The 19,179-nt window shown below is 42.7% G+C and overlaps 1 protein-coding gene across 1 annotated transcript in view; it reads left to right on the forward strand.

Annotated features, from left to right (window-relative positions):
* The window catches only part of LOC138261648 (ubiquitin carboxyl-terminal hydrolase 12-like), a 190,872-nt gene that overhangs the window by 47,754 nt on the left and 123,939 nt on the right, over positions 1-19,179 (forward strand). Inside the window, exon 2 of the mRNA XM_069210817.1 lies at positions 14,447-14,527. Within this exon, the coding sequence (XP_069066918.1) occupies positions 14,447-14,527 (81 nt within the window). The remainder of the gene's footprint in view (positions 1-14,446; positions 14,528-19,179) is intronic.

Raw genomic sequence — 19,179 nt, forward strand, 5'->3', positions numbered from 1 at the left:
GCTTTCTGCTACACTCCTAGGCTGACCTGTGTCTACCAGCAGCCTTTCAGCTCTTTGACCAACCAGTTCTTAAACCACATTCTCATGATTGTGCTTCTCTTTCCTGTTTCCACTTTTGAGTCAGACTTCATTTGCTCTTTGCCAGTTTAATGGCAGACATTATTACCCAATAACACACATGATGGTACTCCAGCTGCAACATGTATTTGTTAGGGTGTTTTAAAAAGGGCTATATGTCTTTTTGTTACTCCAGAGCACTGTGGGAAATCAGAAAAGGTCTGGATGTTGTGCTGATAGGGGATGTTAGTGTCCAGTCCTTAAGGGGAGGTCTTTTGTCTGATATTTTGGATCTCTTCTCCCCAAACTAAACTGTAGGCCTCTGTGTGAAAAGCAAGTCATTTTGGCAGCACACCACAGCTGTGGAGGGAAATGTAGAGTGGATCAATACAGATGATCTGACACACAGGCGGGTTGCAAAACAGTAGAGGTAGTCACGACAGAGGGTCCTGGTCCCGAACAAGAAACAGGTGCAGGAGCAGAGTCAGGGGCGTTGTCTCGCTAAGTGAAGCAACCACGTCACAGTGATATGAGTGGATCCACGTCACCTGACCACAACATTTGATGGCTGTTTTGGTACTGAGCAGAACTTGGTAGGGCCCACACCATTGTGGTTGTAGTGCAGTCTTCCACTGGTGCACACAAATGTACACCCAATCTCTAGGGTGGAGCAGCACGTAGCATGCCATCCCTACCTACATGGGCTGTTGGACACTGTTAGGGAGTAGAATTTTCAGTGAGACCACACCCACAGTGCTGTCTTTCCAGACTCCCCCACGATCTCTTTCACATTTTTGCTTGATCGAATATGGTTTCTCACTTTCAAAAGCTTGCTCCTGGACATGTTGGCCTTGCCAGCCTTGAACACCAGGCTCCCCTTGCTTTCTGCATTTTTCCTTTTGGTCAACTCCTGGTGGGGATTGGGAAGGTGCCGGGTAGCTTCATCAGATACCGACTTTCTCGTACACATTCGTCTTTCAAGAATCTGTGCTTTGCGTCCTAGTGATCATGCCTATCTTTCCCATTTACTCACTTTCTAGAACCCATTTACTTTGAACCATGGATTCACATGCATATGCATTCCCCTGCTGACTTGACTCTTCCCACTCTTAACTATCCAAACAACTTACCATTTTCCTTGTCGTCTCTTGTCCTGACAGGGTTTGTGCGCACTTTTTCCAACAAGACATTGGCAACCATAAAACAATGCATGCTGTGTAAAGCAAGCAAGCACATACACAGTAAACACAGTTAGACTTAATCTATGTTTTGAATCAGAGTGCTCACGCTGTTTAGCCGGTTCTCCTCGTCCACTGCTGGGCTGTCTTCCAGCCAGTCCCACTGGAGGGACTTCTCCCTTACCTTCGGCACCAGGGGTCATTGTGTGGAGTTCAGTCCTGTGCTCTCCTGTTTTTGTAATGCTGAGACCTTTTCCCTCTGTCAGTGCACCATCTTTAAAATAAAACACAACATGTTGATGCCTAAACTCTCTCTTAGGTGTGGGTTTTGGCCACTGGCCGACGCCCGCACTACCTCCCTGGTGGGGGTCACGACCAGTGGCCGACACCAGGGAGGGGCTTGAAAAATCCTCCTCTGCATCGCAACTGAGGTTTTTTTGTATGTGAAACACCCCCGGGAGACACGGAAGAGCTTCCGTGTCTCTCCCCTTGTCCTCCCACCCACTCCCCGACGTCACAATCTGTTTTCCCCACCGGAGCAGGAAACTGAGGTAAGGTCACTTCCTGCTGCGGGGGGGGAGGCCCATTTGGGCGGAGGTAAAGCCGCTTCCTGCTCCGGTGGGGAAAACGGGGCCAAACGGGCCTCTCCACGTTCAGGAAGGCCTCGTTTGAAAGGGGAAATTCTCCCCTTTCAAACGAGACCTTTCTGAAACCCCAGTAAACAACAGGGATTTGACTTGGGGGGGTGAGGTGGGGGGGGTTAGGCCCCCTCTGAAAACGGGCCATAATGCCCCCCCCCTGGTTATATATATATATATATATATATATATATATATATATATATATATATATATATATATATTTTTTTTTTTTTTTTTTTTTTTAAGTAAGTTTACGCTCAGGGGTTAAAAAAAAAAAAAAAAAAACATATATTTTTTTTAATATACATTGACAGGGGGTCGCCCGTGAGCAGGGCAAGCCATGGTAGTGGCAATTAAAAAAAAAAAAAAATTAATGGTTACCCTGGGGGACCACTATGGCCCTCAGGGAAACCATTCAGCTATTAAAAAATATATACATCATATATCTATATATATATATATCTATATATCGAGAGAGACGGAGAGAGATCACTTGTCAATGCATGTGTGGTTTCACTGGGGGCTGCGATCGGCCCCCAGGAAAACCACGCCCACATATAAAAGTGATCTGTCTCTCTCTATCTCTATATATATATATATATATATATATATATATATATATATATATATATATATATATATATATATATATATATATAGACCACCAGTTCTCTCGAAGTTGCAGCTTGTCTTTAAAGCAGTGCACATACTTCAACTGATGTGTTTCAACTGTAGCTTTTAGGCAACAATAAAAAAGTCAAGTAACTCTTGTGATTATGTTTCTGCTACAAAAGAATCTGACTTTTGTCTAGTGGCAGTTTTGATGCCATAAAGTAGCGCAGAAGGTTTATATGCCTACTGCAAACATTAAATCTGTATTTTATGTAAATAGCTGAGTGGATTAGTAAAGCCAGCCATTACCTGCGCTATAATACAAATTAATTGTTTGTGCGAGGGGGGCTATGGAGAGATGAAGGGCACTTTTGCTCTGTGGTATTGAGGGAATCCGAGGAGGTCATGGGAGTTTGAGCACCAATAATGATTGTAGGACTGGGCGCCAGAGGCGCTAAAGACTGTGACGATTGGTAAGTGACAAGGTGAAGGAATAGTGCGTCTTTTTTTTTTTTTTTTGCGTGTCTTGAGAGAACGTGCTGATTGAAGGAATAAGCAAAGGTAAGGTGACTGACCACTGTTGCACGCATTACACACACACACCTACCAGTAATTTTGTGACTGTCTACGTAGGCTAGTGTTTTAGAGTGAGAGTTTAGCCAGTAGCAGAGATGGCGTCTCGTTGGATGACTGCTGCTCAAGCCCTGGCTCGGGTTATAGAGGACAGCCGTGGCGTAGGATCAGAGACTGAGACAGAAGATACTGAGACAGCATCTGAGGGATAGGACAACGGCGAAGACTCAGAGTGATTTTTCAGTCAAAGGAGTCCAATTCGATAACTCCTCTTCCACTGATTCTGAGGGAGGTGATGAGGACAGTCCTGCTGTCCCTTCGCAAGCACAGTCTGTGCAGCGGGACAATAGCGGGTTAGCCCAACCCAAAGAGCAGGTGCATGCGGCGGCAAGCACAGAGAGAGTGCTCTCTTGGGAGCTCTCCTATTTAGTTCAGCCCCAAATTCCACTGCCCAAATCGTATTGTGGGGACATCAAAATTATCTATCACAAAACAACCTGGTTTTGTAAGGCAGGCACCTGCGTTTTTGGTCCTGGGCTCGGTGGCCATATAGGGAAACCTACCAAACCCAGACATTTCTGGAAACTAGGCACCTGGGGGAGTCCACTGAGGTGTGACTTGTGTGTATTCCCCAAAGTTTTCTTATCCAGAATATCCTGCAAAGGTGAAATGTTGAAAAAAAACCTCTATTTTTGCTTGCCTATCTCACTCAAACTACAGGAATATGCTGGGATTCACATAATTACTACCACCCAGTGTTTCCCCACCTATACTGATAAAAAAAAAAGCTACCCCACTTGAGTGCCTGTATCAGGAATGGATCACCCCAGGGTCAACAGTTGCCCTCATGTAAGGACTAACATTGACCATTGTGTGATCCATTCTCGACACGGGCACTAGGCCTACCCACACAAGTGAGGTACCATTTTTATCAGGAGACTTGGGGGAATGCTAGGTGGAAGGAAATCTGTGGCTCCTCTCAGATTCCAGAAATTTCTATTACCGAAATGTAAGGAAAGTGTTTGTTTTGCCAAATGTTGAGGTTTGCAACGGATTCTGGATAACAGAACCTGGTGAGAGCGCCACAAGTTAACCCACCATGGGTTCCCCTAGGTGTCTAGTTTTCAAAAATAAACAGTTTGGTAGGTTTTCTTTTGGAAAATAGGATGTGTCCATGTTGTGTTTTGGGGCATTTCCTGTTGCGGACACTAGGTCTACCCACACAAGTGAGGTACCATTTTTATTGGGACACTTGGGGGGAATGCTGGGTGGAAGGAAGTTTGTGGCTTCTCTTAGTTTTCAGAACTTTGCAGCACCAAAATCTGAGGAAAAAGTACTTTTTTCCAAATGTTGAGGTTTGCAAAGGATTCTGGGTAACAGAACCTGGTGAGAGCCTCACTAGTCACCCCATTCTGAAGTCCCCCTAGGTGTCTAGTTTTAAAAATTGCACAGGTTTCCTAGGTTTCCCTAGGTGCCGTATGAGCTAGAGGCCAAAATCCACAGCTAGGCACTTTGCAAAAAACAGCTCTGTTTTCTTTGTGAAAATGTGATGTGTCCACATTGTGTTTTGGGGTATTTTCTGTCGCGGGCAGTAGGCCTATCCACACACGTGAGTTATAATTTTTATCGGGAGACTTGGAGGAATGCTGGGTGGAAGGTAGTTAGTGGCTCCCATCAGATTCCAGAACTGTTCAGCACTGAAATCTGAGAGGAAAGTGTTTTTTTTGTTTTTGCCAAATGTTGAGGTTTGCAAAGGATTCTGGAAAACAGATCCTGGTGAGAGCCCCACAAGTCACCCCACCCTGGATTTCCCAAAGTGTCTAGTTTAAAAAAATGCGCAGGTTTGGTAGGTTTCCCTAGGTGCCGGCTGAGCTAGAGGCCGAAATCCACAGCTAGGCACTTTTAAAAAAACACGTCAGATTTCAATGTCAAAATGTGATGCGTCCATGTTGCGTTTCTTGTCGCGCGCAGTAGGCTTACCCACACAAGTGAGGTACCATTTGTATTGGGAGTCTTGGGGGAACACAGAATAGAAGAACCAATGTTCTTGCCCTTTGTCTTTTCCCTACATTTTTTTCCTTCCAAATTTAAGACAGTTTGTAAAAAACAAAAAGTCTATTTGAGAAATGCCCTGTAATTCACATGCTAGTATGGGGACCCCGGAATTCAGAGATGTGCAAATAACCAGTGCTTCTCAACGCCTTATCTTGTGCCCATTCTGGAAATGCAAGGGTTTCCTTGATACCTATTTTTGACACTCTATATTTCACCAAATGGATTGCTGAATACCCGGTATACAGTAAAAACCCATTGAAAGGTGCAGCTCATTTATTGACTCTGGGTACCTAGGGTTTTTGATGAACCTACAAGCCTTATATAATCCCCGCAGCCAGAAGAGTCCAGCAGACGTAACGATATATTACTTTAAAAAATCTGCCATAGCTGGAAAAAGTTATAGAAGAAAACGTGGACAGAAATGGCTCTTTTTTCACCTCAATTTCAATATTTCTTTATTTTAGCTGTTACTTTCTGTAGGGAAACCTTGAAGGATCTACACAAATTACCCTTTACTGAATTCAGAAATGTATCTACTTTTCAGAAATGTTTAGCAGTCCGGGTTCCAGCATTGGTTTCACACTCATTTCTATCACTAACTGGAAAGAGGCTGAAAGCACAAAAAATAATAAAAATGGGGTATGTCCCAGTAAAATGCCAAAATTGTGTTGAAAAATTTGGTTTTCTGATTGAAGTCTGCCTGTTCCTGAAAGCTGGGAAGATGGTGATTTAAGAACGGCTTATGTGGACGAAAGGTTATGAAGGCCTAAGCGTGAACCACCCCAAATATCCAAAAAAGGACTCAGCATTTGGGGGGGCGGGGTGGCATTAGGAGGGCAGGGGAGGCCCAGCAGCTAAAGGGTTAATCCAAAAAAAGCCAATTAGAATGCAAAATAGTAAGTGGCTGTGGTCATTTCAGTGGACCAGGCCATACGTTTAAAGAGCTATTTGAAGCATATAATAGTAAATCTGTACATTTCCGAATCATTTCTACACACTTCTCTCACAGTACAAGTCAGTGGGCACATGAACACATGATGGAAACTTTTAGTACAATTACCAAACTAATAAGCAGGAGGCAGGATCTTCTCACAAGAAGTAGAGTGTGAAGACCCTGAAACACAGCTACTGATCTGTAAACATAGTGCTCAGCACAGTGCTTTCTGAAAATCACCCTTTTAACATTAGAAGTGAGGCTTCACTTCACTACTAGATGCACAAAACGTGCAAATTACCAGCACTAAATAAAATGGCCTCTGTGCCTCATGAAACCGGGCATGCATATTAAGGCAAATGAACACTGCAGATTAATACAAGAAGAACATTGAAACTTTCGTGAGTACTTGATCGGTGCACATCAGTACACTGTGAATGGGTAATGAAGATTGGTGCATGTGTAATGAATCATTGGGATTATCACAAGTAGTATATTCAGTTACAAGTATATACAAATACTTATATTTTTAATTGAAAAAGTAGAGTTTGGGGGATTCTCCCATTTAAGCAGGTGGAATATATGAATTTCAAAGTTTTCAGCGTGTGTTTATGTGTGTGTGTGTATGTGTGCGTGTGTATATATATATATATATATATGATATCGTTTTGCGTGCTAACACTGCATAATATGTTATAAAGATCAACGAGTTACGTTATATATTACATGCGTTGTAAATGTTTGCCTGGTGACTGATATTGCCAGTTAGGCCAAGAACCTGTCAGCCCAGGTGTGCGCTACATGCTGCAAACCTTGAAATCCCCCCGCTGGGAGCTGGGCAGCGAGGCATCGTTGCAAGGGTGACCCGCGTGGCAAACCGCGGGCTCTGGACATTGACGCGTTATTGGTGAAACCAGATTAAATCGACTTGGACGAAGGCGGCGGATCAGAGGTTATTTCTAACCGTTTTTCTGTCGCAGCATTGATTTCAGTGCAGACCTTTGTACTCCGACGGCGGAGGTGTTGGGGTGACTGGCACCTTCTCAAGAGGGAAGCAGTGAACCGTGTTCCCTCAGCTTGAAGACCCTGGGCCAGGCGAGAGCACGCGCCGCGGTCGGGAGTGCACAGGGCATGGGCGCGTGAAGCAGCCCCGGGGGCGCCGGGCCTGGGTTGGTTAAACAGACCTGAAGTAACTTCTGGAACGTGTTGTTCTCGCTCTGAACTGCTTGAGGGCTCCCGAGGCATGGCAGCATGTTTACAGGCCCTGCCTTCCAGTCCTTGGCTATTTTAACTCACTTCAGAAACTTTAGAACGTTTTTTCAAGCAGGTGTGATCTGGTGTACATCTTAAATATGGAAGGAAATGCTTGATATACGCATTTGTATAGAGAAAAAGAAACAAACCTCGAAAAGCTGACAGAATGCAGTTCTGAGAAGCAGCAAATTTGGGTTTCCGCCCTGTCACCTCGAAATAAATGCATGTAAAATGTCAGTGTATTTACTGGTAGATCGATACATGCAGCAGGAAGCCATCGCGCCATTTTCGTGTGAAGCTGATGGGTGCTGTGTGTCCTTGACTGGTGGGTGGATTAACAGGAATGTTATTCAGTTGCGTTTTTTGGAAACGAAAGTACTGAAAACAGGCATCGGTAAAGCCGATAAGTCTAGCCTTGCGTGGCAGTGCTTAGTTTTTTAAAAAAAATTGCAAGCTTATGCCACAAAATAAAAATAACTGAAAAAAACATGCAGCAACCTAAACAAATAGGTGTAACAGACCAGGCATAGAAACCCTTTTCAGTTTTAATGCATATCACAGATTTGCATTGGCCAAATGAAAGGTACAATAAGCCGCGAATTAGTGTCACTCAAAGACATACAACACAGAGCACCACTAAAGTGCACTTATTTTTAGCCAGATGTACAGATAGTCATCAGGAACAAAAAGCCATCAGTCAGTGCAGGACAGCCAATGGCGTGAGTGAGCTGGATCATTCTGCCATACTGTGTGCTGTGTCGGAGCAATAGAGAATAGCAGTTGAATTGACCAATGAATGGAAAGGGCCAGCCAAAGACCCTTTCTGTATGTATTTTTTCATAATTCCAGAGAGGCTGCTTAAAAGAATGTGGCTAAAGTTAGATTTCTCAAGACACAATGAGTCCAGGCATTGGCAAAGCTAATAGGTGTGGGTTAGCACACTGGAGTGAGACATACAAGGCAGTGTCAGTAGGAGTGGACAGGTTGTGACGTCCCGAATGCAGGTCAGTTAAGCACTAGAGTGGAGAGAGAAAGATACACTCCGACCAATAGCACTAAGTGAGAGATGAATAATTCACTGGGCTGAGCCAAGAATTGATTGAACAAACGTTGGCAAAGCAAGTAGGTTTAACATTTAAGATCTGTTGGTTTGACAGTGCTTTTTTGCAGCATAGACAGAAACAACATGCTTTTGCTGATGGCATGAGCGCATACACATCATAAAGTCACATAGCCACATCATTCAGTAGGTGCGCACATGTGTGATGGATGACGTTCGTGCACACATGCAGCATCCTGTGTGTCTACCAAATGACGTGGATGCAAAGTTATCTTTTAATTTAATGGCCCAAGAGTTTGGATTCCACTTAGATTGGTAACTAAAAAGCATCAAATTGTACTAGCACAAAAGTGCATTTGTGAAAGCGTGCTGCCTAGCAGTAAATGGGAGCTGTCAGGCCCTCACAAAAATGTAAAAAGAAGTATTTTAAGGTCCACAATGGGCCAAGGAGCAACAAAGGGGCAGATACTGGGCACAAATGTGGAGCAGACCCAAGGGCACTGGTGGTGGGAGACGATTACATTAAAAAAAAAAAGAAGCTGGGATGTGTGTAGAAGTTGGCAAAATGGAGCATGTCGTTTGTGGAGTGGGTATCCAACAAGAAAAGAAGTACATAAGGGAGAGAGCTTGTGAGAGAAGGGGGAAAGGAACACGGAGCACAAGTAAGAGCGGTATTTAGGGAAAAGCAGCATATGAGGGAGATAGCTGTAAAACACATGCACTCTCATAGTGGGCTTAAAGAAAAAGAAGTTGCCTAATTGGTAGCAGTGGAAAGATATGTCAGCCAACAAAAGATTGGTAAAGAGGCTATGCTCCAGGGGAATGACAAACACAAGAGGATGAAGGCAAACCACCAAATAAGAATCCAGCAAATGATAGTGACAATAAAACCAACCAAGTGGTAAGCAGTGGGCGAGCTCTAAGCACACTGCAACTTTTTGGTATTGTCCACAACAGGCTTTTGCCCAACAAACAGCAGGGAGCTATTTCCTTGGATAGACCTAAAGTCTGGAGCTATTGGCTGTAAGAGGACGGTCGAAGAAAGCAATTGGTCGAATAAGGTGGCTCTAAGGCCCACTCATGTATGTTGGTGATAGATCATCTTCAAAACTGTGCTGTCAAAACCAAGATCTAAAAACAGAAGCGCTCCGAAACAGGTTCACAACTTTTTCAATAGTTTTTTTGATGTTTAGTATTATTATGGTTTGCAATGCGAATTATGCAGCAGTCAGTACATATTTTTACACCCGAAGAGATTACCTTAAGTTCCGGAGAGGGTGGAAGTCCTGACCTTATGCCCTATTAGTTAGTGTCTGACAAAATTCTGAATTTTATAGTGCAAGGAAGCCCATGGGTGTACATCGTGCTAAAATAAACTATACATGGAAAAATACACTGCTACATATTAATTCTTAATTGATGCCTGTCTCAGCTGTTCCCTGTGCTGCCACCTCGAGGAATGTCCAGGTTGGTGTGTGGGCTGCATGGGAGGATCAGAAGTTAAAACTCTTAATTAGAGAGTATGCACACATTACTCAATGTCATTGGCAGTCTATGTGCCCTGAATGTGGAGTCCTTGCAGCTGCTCCTTCTGAATCCCACAAAAGCTAATAACCTCGACTCCGAGTGATTAATGCACTCACTATGGTTGCCAGCCAATGGAGGCCATAATTTACTTTCAGCTGATCTCTGCACTCTGTGACAGTTACAATAATTTCCACTCCTGCCAGCCTGTCTGGCCTAATATTTAATGGCACCTTTTTAGGCAGTCTTGTCAGCATCGTACAGTTTGCACAAAAATAGGACTACAAAACCTAAGAGGGAGAGAGGAGGAAAGTAAGGGCGGGAGCTTGTCCTCCTACAGAACCGTTCATGTAAACCAAAGAAAGGCCTGGCCCTAACCTACACTGTTAACCCTCCAGACAGAGTTGGAAACTGCTTATTTTCCTTTGAAAACCCTCTCCCACCAGGGTTACTACTTGGTGGCATGTTTCATCATTGAAGTCCATTGAGTCCTTCCCGTTCTGCTTTGGAGCAAGGTGTGCCACGACCGACGAATTATGTGGGAGCACTTTATCTGTAATCCATTATGTTGGTGTGTAATAGGAGTGGGGGAAGTCATAAAAAGAGTTAAAATACCAGCCTCCTAGCAAAACTAATGTTTTAATACATTCCCTAGTGGGGTAAGCGGAAAGGGTGGTATATTATCCACCTGCCTTTCTAATAGAGGGTCTACATGTTTCAAGCCTACCCCTAGGCTTTTCGTCAGGACCAAGAGTAACTCTCAGGTGCCACTTCTTGCGTGGGAGAATGTGCCAGTACACAACCATTCTCCATTTGGTGAGATTTATTAAACATGATTTATTGTAACATTTCTGTGCTGATAATGTCTCCGGCTGAGCGATGTGGCTGTGGTGTATCCTGATGTACTGAGCTTCGTCCACAGAGACAAGGCTCGTCATAATGTTGATGTCAGTTGTCCCCTCCATGCCTAGAACTTGAGAGATGAGCCTTGTCATTTTACAGTCTGCTTACTGAAGTTTCTGGAAGTTCCTTTATGCTGTAGGTGTCCAGGGACTCTTCCTGGTATAGAGAGGACTCAAGCTCTTTTTTTCTGTCATTTTTTCCATCACAGAAAGTTTGGTTAAATTTATAGATCTCATACTGAGGGTAAATACTGTGTTGTAACTATTTAACATTACTCTCCAAATACAAGATCATCAATAAACCATAATGTAATGGGGGATAGCCAAAAAAGATAACAAAATTGGGACCCACATGCAGCCTTTTTACTAAGTTTACTATAATCTGGACTGTTTTATTTCACCAGTCCCTACCTGAAGAGTGCAGTAACCTTTTCCTTTTAAAAACTAAAGTCAGTTCTTAACACCTCTTGACTTCTGCCCTTTTATGTCCCGTACATGGCATAGTATGTTCTTGTAGAGCTGCCTGCAACGGTTTACAGCCTGATCAACAAATAGTGTGATATGGGAAAAAAAAGTCCCAGAATTCTTTACTTCTGTGTCAGATGTACCATTGATGAAACAGCATTTTTCTGTGACTTTTACTTTTCTTTTCTTATTGCTTTTTGGGGAGAATTCTGCTCTATGAAAAATAAACGGCAGTGCTAGTTCCCTAACATTCACCCACTTCCTAGTTTGTCAGTATCTCCTTTTTAGGTTGAGCATAGCTGCACATAAGCGCTGCTCTTTTCAACATGCAATCTATTCTGGGGGCCTCAACCACGTCCATCACTTTCATTTGTTCTTGAGCTTGCCTTTCAAAAATCCCTTGATGATGTTGGTAAATGCTTTACATTTGTCCCGCCTTGAGACTGTTTTGTTACTGCCTTGAAGACTGTCCCTGTTACTTGGATTATTGCACGATCGGGAAGGTACCTTAGCGGGCGCACTATTTTTTCTTTTGCCTTGCTGCTTCGCTCATGGTGGTAAGTGTTTCTTTGTCTTCCTTGGTTTCGGGCACCTTGCTGTTTCTTTGTGATGCCTACAGGGGCTTTTTTTTGTTGCAGTTTTATATAGCACGAACTCCATACAAAGGTATTACTGTGAATTTACATGAGCACCGGTTACATTACATAAGAACACCTTCATTTCTGGTGGCAAAGGGAGATTAAGTGGTTTGCTCAGAATCACAGGATGTTGAGGCGGCGCTGAGACTCAAACCATGTTCCCCAGGTCCAAAGTCGGCAGCTCTGGCCCTTAAACCACATCTTCTATTCTAGGGTTTTTTGTCTGGTGCGTGTTGGGGCAGTCTGGGAATAACTCATTTTTTTAATACAGCGCTTAGTAATACAGGGTCTGCCATTTCTTAGCACTGCAAATGAGGTGCCATTATTAATAAAATCACTATGATTCATTTGCATTGATCTTCCAAAGATGAAGAGGTGAAAAAGCTATGTCAGGATTGTAATCTGTGACATTCCCGTTCTGTCAAGACCTCTGCAGTGGGTGCTTTAACCAACTGACTTGATTAAAGCTTAACACTAGGCGATAGTACACGCTCTTGCTAACCTCCGCAGGGTCACCAGCCAAGCACATAGGTTAGTTCTAGGCAAGATGATGGTGAAGGGTGTTGTCTCCAAAATGGTGGAAAAGAAGTCGTTACTCCAGACCCAAGCACTTCACGGTCTCAAGCTTGATTGCAAAAAACATCTAGCCTTTGGATGTAAATTGGGCCCCTACAAATAGAGTTCAGTGGCGTGAGCTGGATACAAAAGTATTACAGCACTTTACATGAGCACCGGTTACATTACACATTCATTTTTGGTAGCAAGAGGAGATTAATTGATTTGCCCAGAATCAAAGGATGTTGAGCCAGTGTCGAGACTTGAATTGTGTTACCCAGCTCCAAAGTCGGCAGCTCTGGCCCTTAGTGTACATCCTCTTCCCTAGGGTTCTTGGTCTGGTGTGTGTTGGGTCAGTCTGGGAATAACTCTTTTTTTTAAATATAGCGCTTGGTAATTCAGGTTCTGCCATTTCATAGCGCTGCAAAGCAGGTGCCATTCTTAACAAAATTGCTATAATTAATTTTCAATTCAGTTGCCTCTTCTGTTATTCACTTTGTATACAGTCAGTGCTTTTAAAAGTTAGGCTGGTATTGCCAATGTAGAGGAATAATTCCTTTAAAAATTTAACACACAGAAATATATGGCTGCTCCCTTTTCTTTGATGCTAACTCTTTTGACACCCTCATTCTCCGGATTAAATGCCACGAAGGTCCCTCTTTGTGGCTTGTTTGGTACTATAAAAGTTTAGGTATACACACTAGAAAGGGATGCATCTCTAGGTTATCACAGCCAGTCTGTAGGAATGAGGCAAAAACACTCCCAAGATGGCGACCTTGTTGTGTCCTCTCTCCTTCAGCGACAGGCCTGGGAGGGTTGCTGTGGCACCTGGCATTCATCCACTATGCTTCAAACAAAAACACATAGGTAAAAGACATTGTCATTTACAACGCCAATAGCTCTAACTCTCACAAATGCAAGACCTATTGCATTCCAAATGCTTGTTTGATTGTTGCATGCATGCAGAAATGTCAAATACAATCACATTATTTAACAGCTCCTCAGGCACCACAAATCCATCTCCTCTCACAAGATGGCTCAAGGCATTAAGGATGGGATGCTGACATCCATTGTGACCTGCGGGTCATGATTAGCAATCTAGTCAAACCCAGGCTTAACTTCCCATCCTTCCCACCCATACTTCTATTGTCGATTAAACTGAGCATCATTAAGGTGGCTGCCAGCAACCCTAGTTATGTACATTACTTAAAATGAGGATAAACTGTGCCATTTAATGCTGCATAATAACAATGTAGAATTGTTGTTTTTGTGCTGATCTTGAATCATTTCCTCCACTCTCTCAACAATCCTTCTACACCTCTTTGTTGCTATGTACAAGGATCCATTGCTTGCTAGCAAAGGGTTGTGTTTTAGGCCTACCCGTATGTACTTAAATGCATGCAGAAAGGGCTTTGGACTGTTGCAATGCTTAGAGTGAGAGTTATGCATTAAAGAGTTTGAACTGAAAGACAATAGTTGCTCCTGATGACCTCCAAATCTCGTGAACGGCCGTGGGACCAGGGGCACACTAAAATGGGAAGAGCGTCCATCTGTGGACCTCTGGTCTCAGATATTCTGACCCTGTACCTTGTCAGTGCACAACTGTTTTTAAATGATCCTGTGATCAATGTGGGGAGTGGATCATCTTCAGCTGTAGTTGGGAGTATAGGGGAGTTATTTTCATAAGCCACCACTTTCTTTCACCTCTCCATGTTTTGTGGACCATCATATGTTTTAGTTAGGAACTCAGAATGACCCCCTAAGTTCCTCCCTTGTTGTGCTTCTGGTTCCAGAGTTTAACATTAGTATTGGTAAAGTTGGAAATAACAAAAAAAATCCCTCTTCATATGACTATTATAAAAATTCTTATTATTGGCGTCCGTGTTGTTTCTGTTGCAGCCATGCTTGTTGAAAAAAAGGCAGCCACATGATTGAGTTTATTAGCTAAGTACATGGTTAATTTTCATCTGGTCTTCATCCTAGACATTTGTTTTTCAGGGCACCAATGCCTCTACCTTGGAGAAAGAGATTGGTTCGGAACAGTTTCCTGTGAATGAGCACTACTTCGGGCTGGTCAATGTGAGTATGTCTTGAGTCTTCATACAGTTTAGAAAGGAGTGCCATTTTTTCATACTTTCTGTGCCTGTTATATTTGTAAATCTGCTATTGGAGCTTTAACCCTTATTCCTGACTTCAATGGTTGTTAGGTTGTCCAGACTGCTTTTAGTTCCTTGGGATGATTAGCTTTGGTGGTCCTTGTTGGGAGTGACGATCCCCCGAAATGGCCCTTCTTCAGAATTATCGCCTTCTTCATCCTCCTTTGCAGTGTTTAACACTTTTTACTATCCTCGCAGGGAATTATTAAAACCTATTTATTGGTCTTCCATGGCAATGATAATCACCTTTGTTCCTCCCTGGCTTGATTATCACCTTCATGTTCCTCCTTTGGAATGGTTAACATCTATAACTATCCTCATTGGGAATTATTATAACCTTTTCTGTTGTTCCTCCTTGCCAATGGTAATTACCTTTGCTGGTTCTCCATGGGAATGATTTAATAGTCCTGCTTGTGAGTGATTATTGCTTTTGGGAATCTTTATTCAGCCTTGATAGGTTTTCTCTGTATTTGTAGCTGTGCTAAGAGCCGAAAGAAAAGTTTCTCTACTAGTTTCCTTGGTTGCTCTCATCAACACCATGATTCTTGGCCACTGTATCCTTCTTTATTGTATGTCATGCATTCCATCCAATAAATATCTCCATAATGTGCTGTTTTATACATTTTTTTGTGGAACCCCTTGTTCTTTGTTTTTATCTCTTCTTGAGTGTTCCCTTCGCTCTCCGTTGTACAAGACTCTTTTGATTGATCTCTGGTTTTGCTGTTTCATTGCGGATGATAGCTGACGGCGATTGCTGATTTGTATAAGGGGGATATTGGAGTAAGAGTGCTGTATTCATAGGTCATCATGTTCGCTTAGTTAACAGGTCATGAGTCTAGATTAAATAACATTGATGCAAAAGCATCTAGTGAAAAAGGTTGACCAGTGTCTTTTGGCGCCGAGTATTAAAACTATACGAAGGTGCTGCATTTCGGTGAGAGAAATGTCGAAATGCATGTCTCATGCTGCACTTCCCATACATGGGAGAGGAGAAGGGAAGCAGGACATGGGTGCATAAAACAAAAAGACAAGTAAAAAAAAAAAGATATGGAATAGAAAGGGAATATACAGAAGCTATTACGAACAAAGCAAGAGTAGACTGTTTAGTAAGTGGTGGGCTTGGGTGTTCCCTTGTGTTCAAATAAAAACGAATTGGTAGGAAAATAACAGCTACCAACCAATCCTTTCCCCTCTTAAGAAAATAGAGAACAACACGTGTGGCAGTAAACCCTTTGTTAATTGGCATCAGTGTGTAAAGGTAAAAAAAAAATATATATATTATTATTTTATATATATATATATATATATATATATATATATATATATACTGGTGCAGCTGAAACTTAAAACGTACTGGTAGCATAATATTCGAAGGAAGCGCCACCTATGTCTTGATGTAACTAACATCATACTGAATCAAACCAGGAATATATTTGCCATGATTTTCCAGAGAAGTCCATTCTGACTCAGAGTTTTTTTGACTTTCTATTTTAGTGTAGGAAAATTTATTTATCCCAGAATGGTGCACAGTGTAGAGAAGTTGCCCAATCTGAGTTCTGTTCTTCGTCAACAACCTCTATTCCTCGTCTCACTGTGTAACCACATAAAAAATACTCAGTCTCAGATGAATACATCAATAGATGGGATAGCACTACTTCTGTGCCAGTTTTGAGTCTGCATAGGGCACTGCTGCTGGGAGAAACAATGGAAGATTTCTCAGTGAATTTCAGTGATGTTAATTTACTGTTTATTAGCTCCAACCTCATGAGCATGGGTTCTCCGGGAATATCATATAATGGATAGATAGAACCTGCAAGTTCATTGAAAAATTTGGTATAAGGAGGGCCTCATGCTTCTGGCCATATCCACTCACCTGGGTGCATAGTAGCATGTATGTGGAGCCATGTTTACACGCGATCCACTTTTATGATCTTTTCAGTAATTCCAGACTTCTCTGGGGAAATCGGGCAAGCTCTATATCAGCTACTCTGCTACTCGTACTGTTTTTCCACATATCAGTAGCAGGATGAGGAAGTGTGGCTAGTATACTTTTTCTTCTCGTAGACTAGTTCAGTAAGGCCATGACATGACCACAAATCATGTTCTTGAAGAGTGTAGGCTATCCAGGACAAAAGGAGGTTTTGCTTGGAGAAGGTAATGATCACCTTTTGCCAGTACTGTGCAGGTCTCCAGTTAGTTGACAAGGAAAGTGGAAGGATGGATGATTCCAGCGCAGCCACTGTGTTTTGCTCTGAGGCTTTTTTTGAACAAGAAGGACCTTGTAATAATTCAATGACTAAGGGCACTGCGTGGTGATCTGGTCTTCTACCACTTTACCTTAACATCATATCTTGTGAGAACTTTGGCACACTTGGGAGAGATGAGTAGCTATGAAGACAACTCAGCCTTGCAAAGTACAGGCAGATGTGAGAAGACAAAATTGAAAAGTTGAGTGGACAAGTGAAGGATGTGTAAAGGCCAAAGAACAGTATTTACAATTAGGTCCATCGTAGAAAAGTTAGTGTGGTTCAGCATTGTATGTACTATATTAGTTACTGAATTGGGCATGCTTAGTTGTGCAAGTTTACGTTTGTGGTGTCAGTTTCTGCATATGCTACGGGCCAAGACCCAAGTCTTGTTTGAGCATTCAATATGGATTTCATATAACTTGGTGCTGGATTGTTGAGCCATTTAGTCCCAGTAGAATTCAATAAACTCAATTCATAAAATCTTTATGTAAAACCTGAGTGCCCATTGATGTCTACAAATAGCAGAGAACAATTTATTTTATTGGGATCTAAACTCATGTACAGACTTTGGTGGAATAAACCTGGAAAAATCCACCAGGTGACTGGATATTCAGTTGTTCTGGATATTAGGGAATGAAACTTGGTGGTCCAACTTGTGGCTTAGGGCTTCGGCAATCTAAATGTTGGGAATACTAATCAAGTTAGAACGTGTAAGTGCCAATATTCACAATAGTATTCCTCAACTTAACTTACTCTAAACAAGAGTGATGTAAGTCGGCACTTAGGGTGAGGAAGTGACCCACACTTGAAACATGATTATCCCAAAACATAGGGTTAGGGCAACAGGCACATGCCACGAAATCTACACTTTTCATAGAAATTCTCGGTGTGATCCAAGACATTTTTATAAATTAAAAAAATGAATGAATCTATTGCCATAAACCTATGATTCTAAGTTTTTTCCGTATTGTCTTAACATGGCCTGACATGTCATGTTTCACTGGCATGAGCCTTTGATATCCTAGACCTTCTGCTGACTGTGGCATCTAATCGTGGATACTTCTTCAGTCTACTGCCCTGATGTCTGCAGTGAGCATAGTGCACCACACTGGTGGATCAGCTCACCATACCCCTTCCACTAGGGTACTTAAGGTTGTCATGTTTGATAACCATTACCCAAATTTAGGTTCCATTTTGTGTTTTAGTAAACTTTCTACTATTGCTCAGGCAACAGTACCCTCTGTTAATTTGAAGAGTCTACTGGAACCCCTGGGCAGCCCTGGTTTTATGTAACAAGGCAATGGTAGGTAGCCCTGTCGACCATCCTCTTGTTCTGCTCCTTGATGGACTGGCTTCCTGTGCGTCCTTACAGATCAGCGACCAGCATGCTGAAGCCAATCCTGAACCACAACTTAATTACTGAGAAGCCTGTGGCTCACCTCATCTTACCCTATCCATATTCAGTTTTCTTGTCCTCTACCACATCTGATGCTCCTTTTTAGGATCCACCTACACTATGCATGCGGTGTTGGCAAAATATTTTGTTAAAGCTTAAAATAGTCTTAGAGCCCACACGTTACTTACCATTACTTACCATCGCTTGGCTTCCATGTTGCTCATTTCCTTCCTTCTGGTTAGTCAGTGCCTCCTGTTATTTCCTGCTTCCGCTAGGCCTCCCAGTGTTGGAGTGTTGGTCCCTTGGTCCCTGCTGTGGAGCATGGACCTAGTACAGCTTCCTGTCTGCAGCCAGTGTCCTCCCACTGGCTGCAGTCGCATGCAGGTGTTTTAAAAAATGTTTTTTTTTTACTCTTATCCTCTGTGTGTTGTTACTTCTCTCTTCCCCCCGCGCCTTTCTTGTGTTGTTTTCCTTTTGTTTATTTTTTTCTTCATTCGTTTATACAGTGGAACCCTACAGTATTGGAGTTCTTTAGATGAGCACCACTTACATTACACAAAGACACTTTAATTTTTTAGGTGCGCTCACCCCCCCCCTTCCCCATTGTTGATGCTCCCACGCCTCCTCCCCTGCACCTCCTGCGCGTTGCCCCTTCCTCCCCCAGTCTATCCTTTGTTGCTGCTCTCTCATGTGGCTTACCCCCACCTCGCTCTTGGTTTTAAAAAAAAGCACTATGACGTGATCAGAGTTGGCCATGTCATACTGCTTTTTTCTGTAAGTTAAGCCATGTTGCGTAGTACCCCGTGCAACGTGGCTTAAAGTTTAAAAAAAAAAAAACACGCTATGATGCACTCAGCGTTGGTGATGTCATAGCATTTTTTTCTTTACTTTAAGCCATATTGCACAGCAGCCTGTGCTTAAAGCACAGAA

This window comes from Pleurodeles waltl, chromosome 2_1 (assembly GCF_031143425.1).
Source record: "Pleurodeles waltl isolate 20211129_DDA chromosome 2_1, aPleWal1.hap1.20221129, whole genome shotgun sequence".
Classification (NCBI taxonomy): Eukaryota; Metazoa; Chordata; class Amphibia; order Caudata; family Salamandridae; genus Pleurodeles; species Pleurodeles waltl.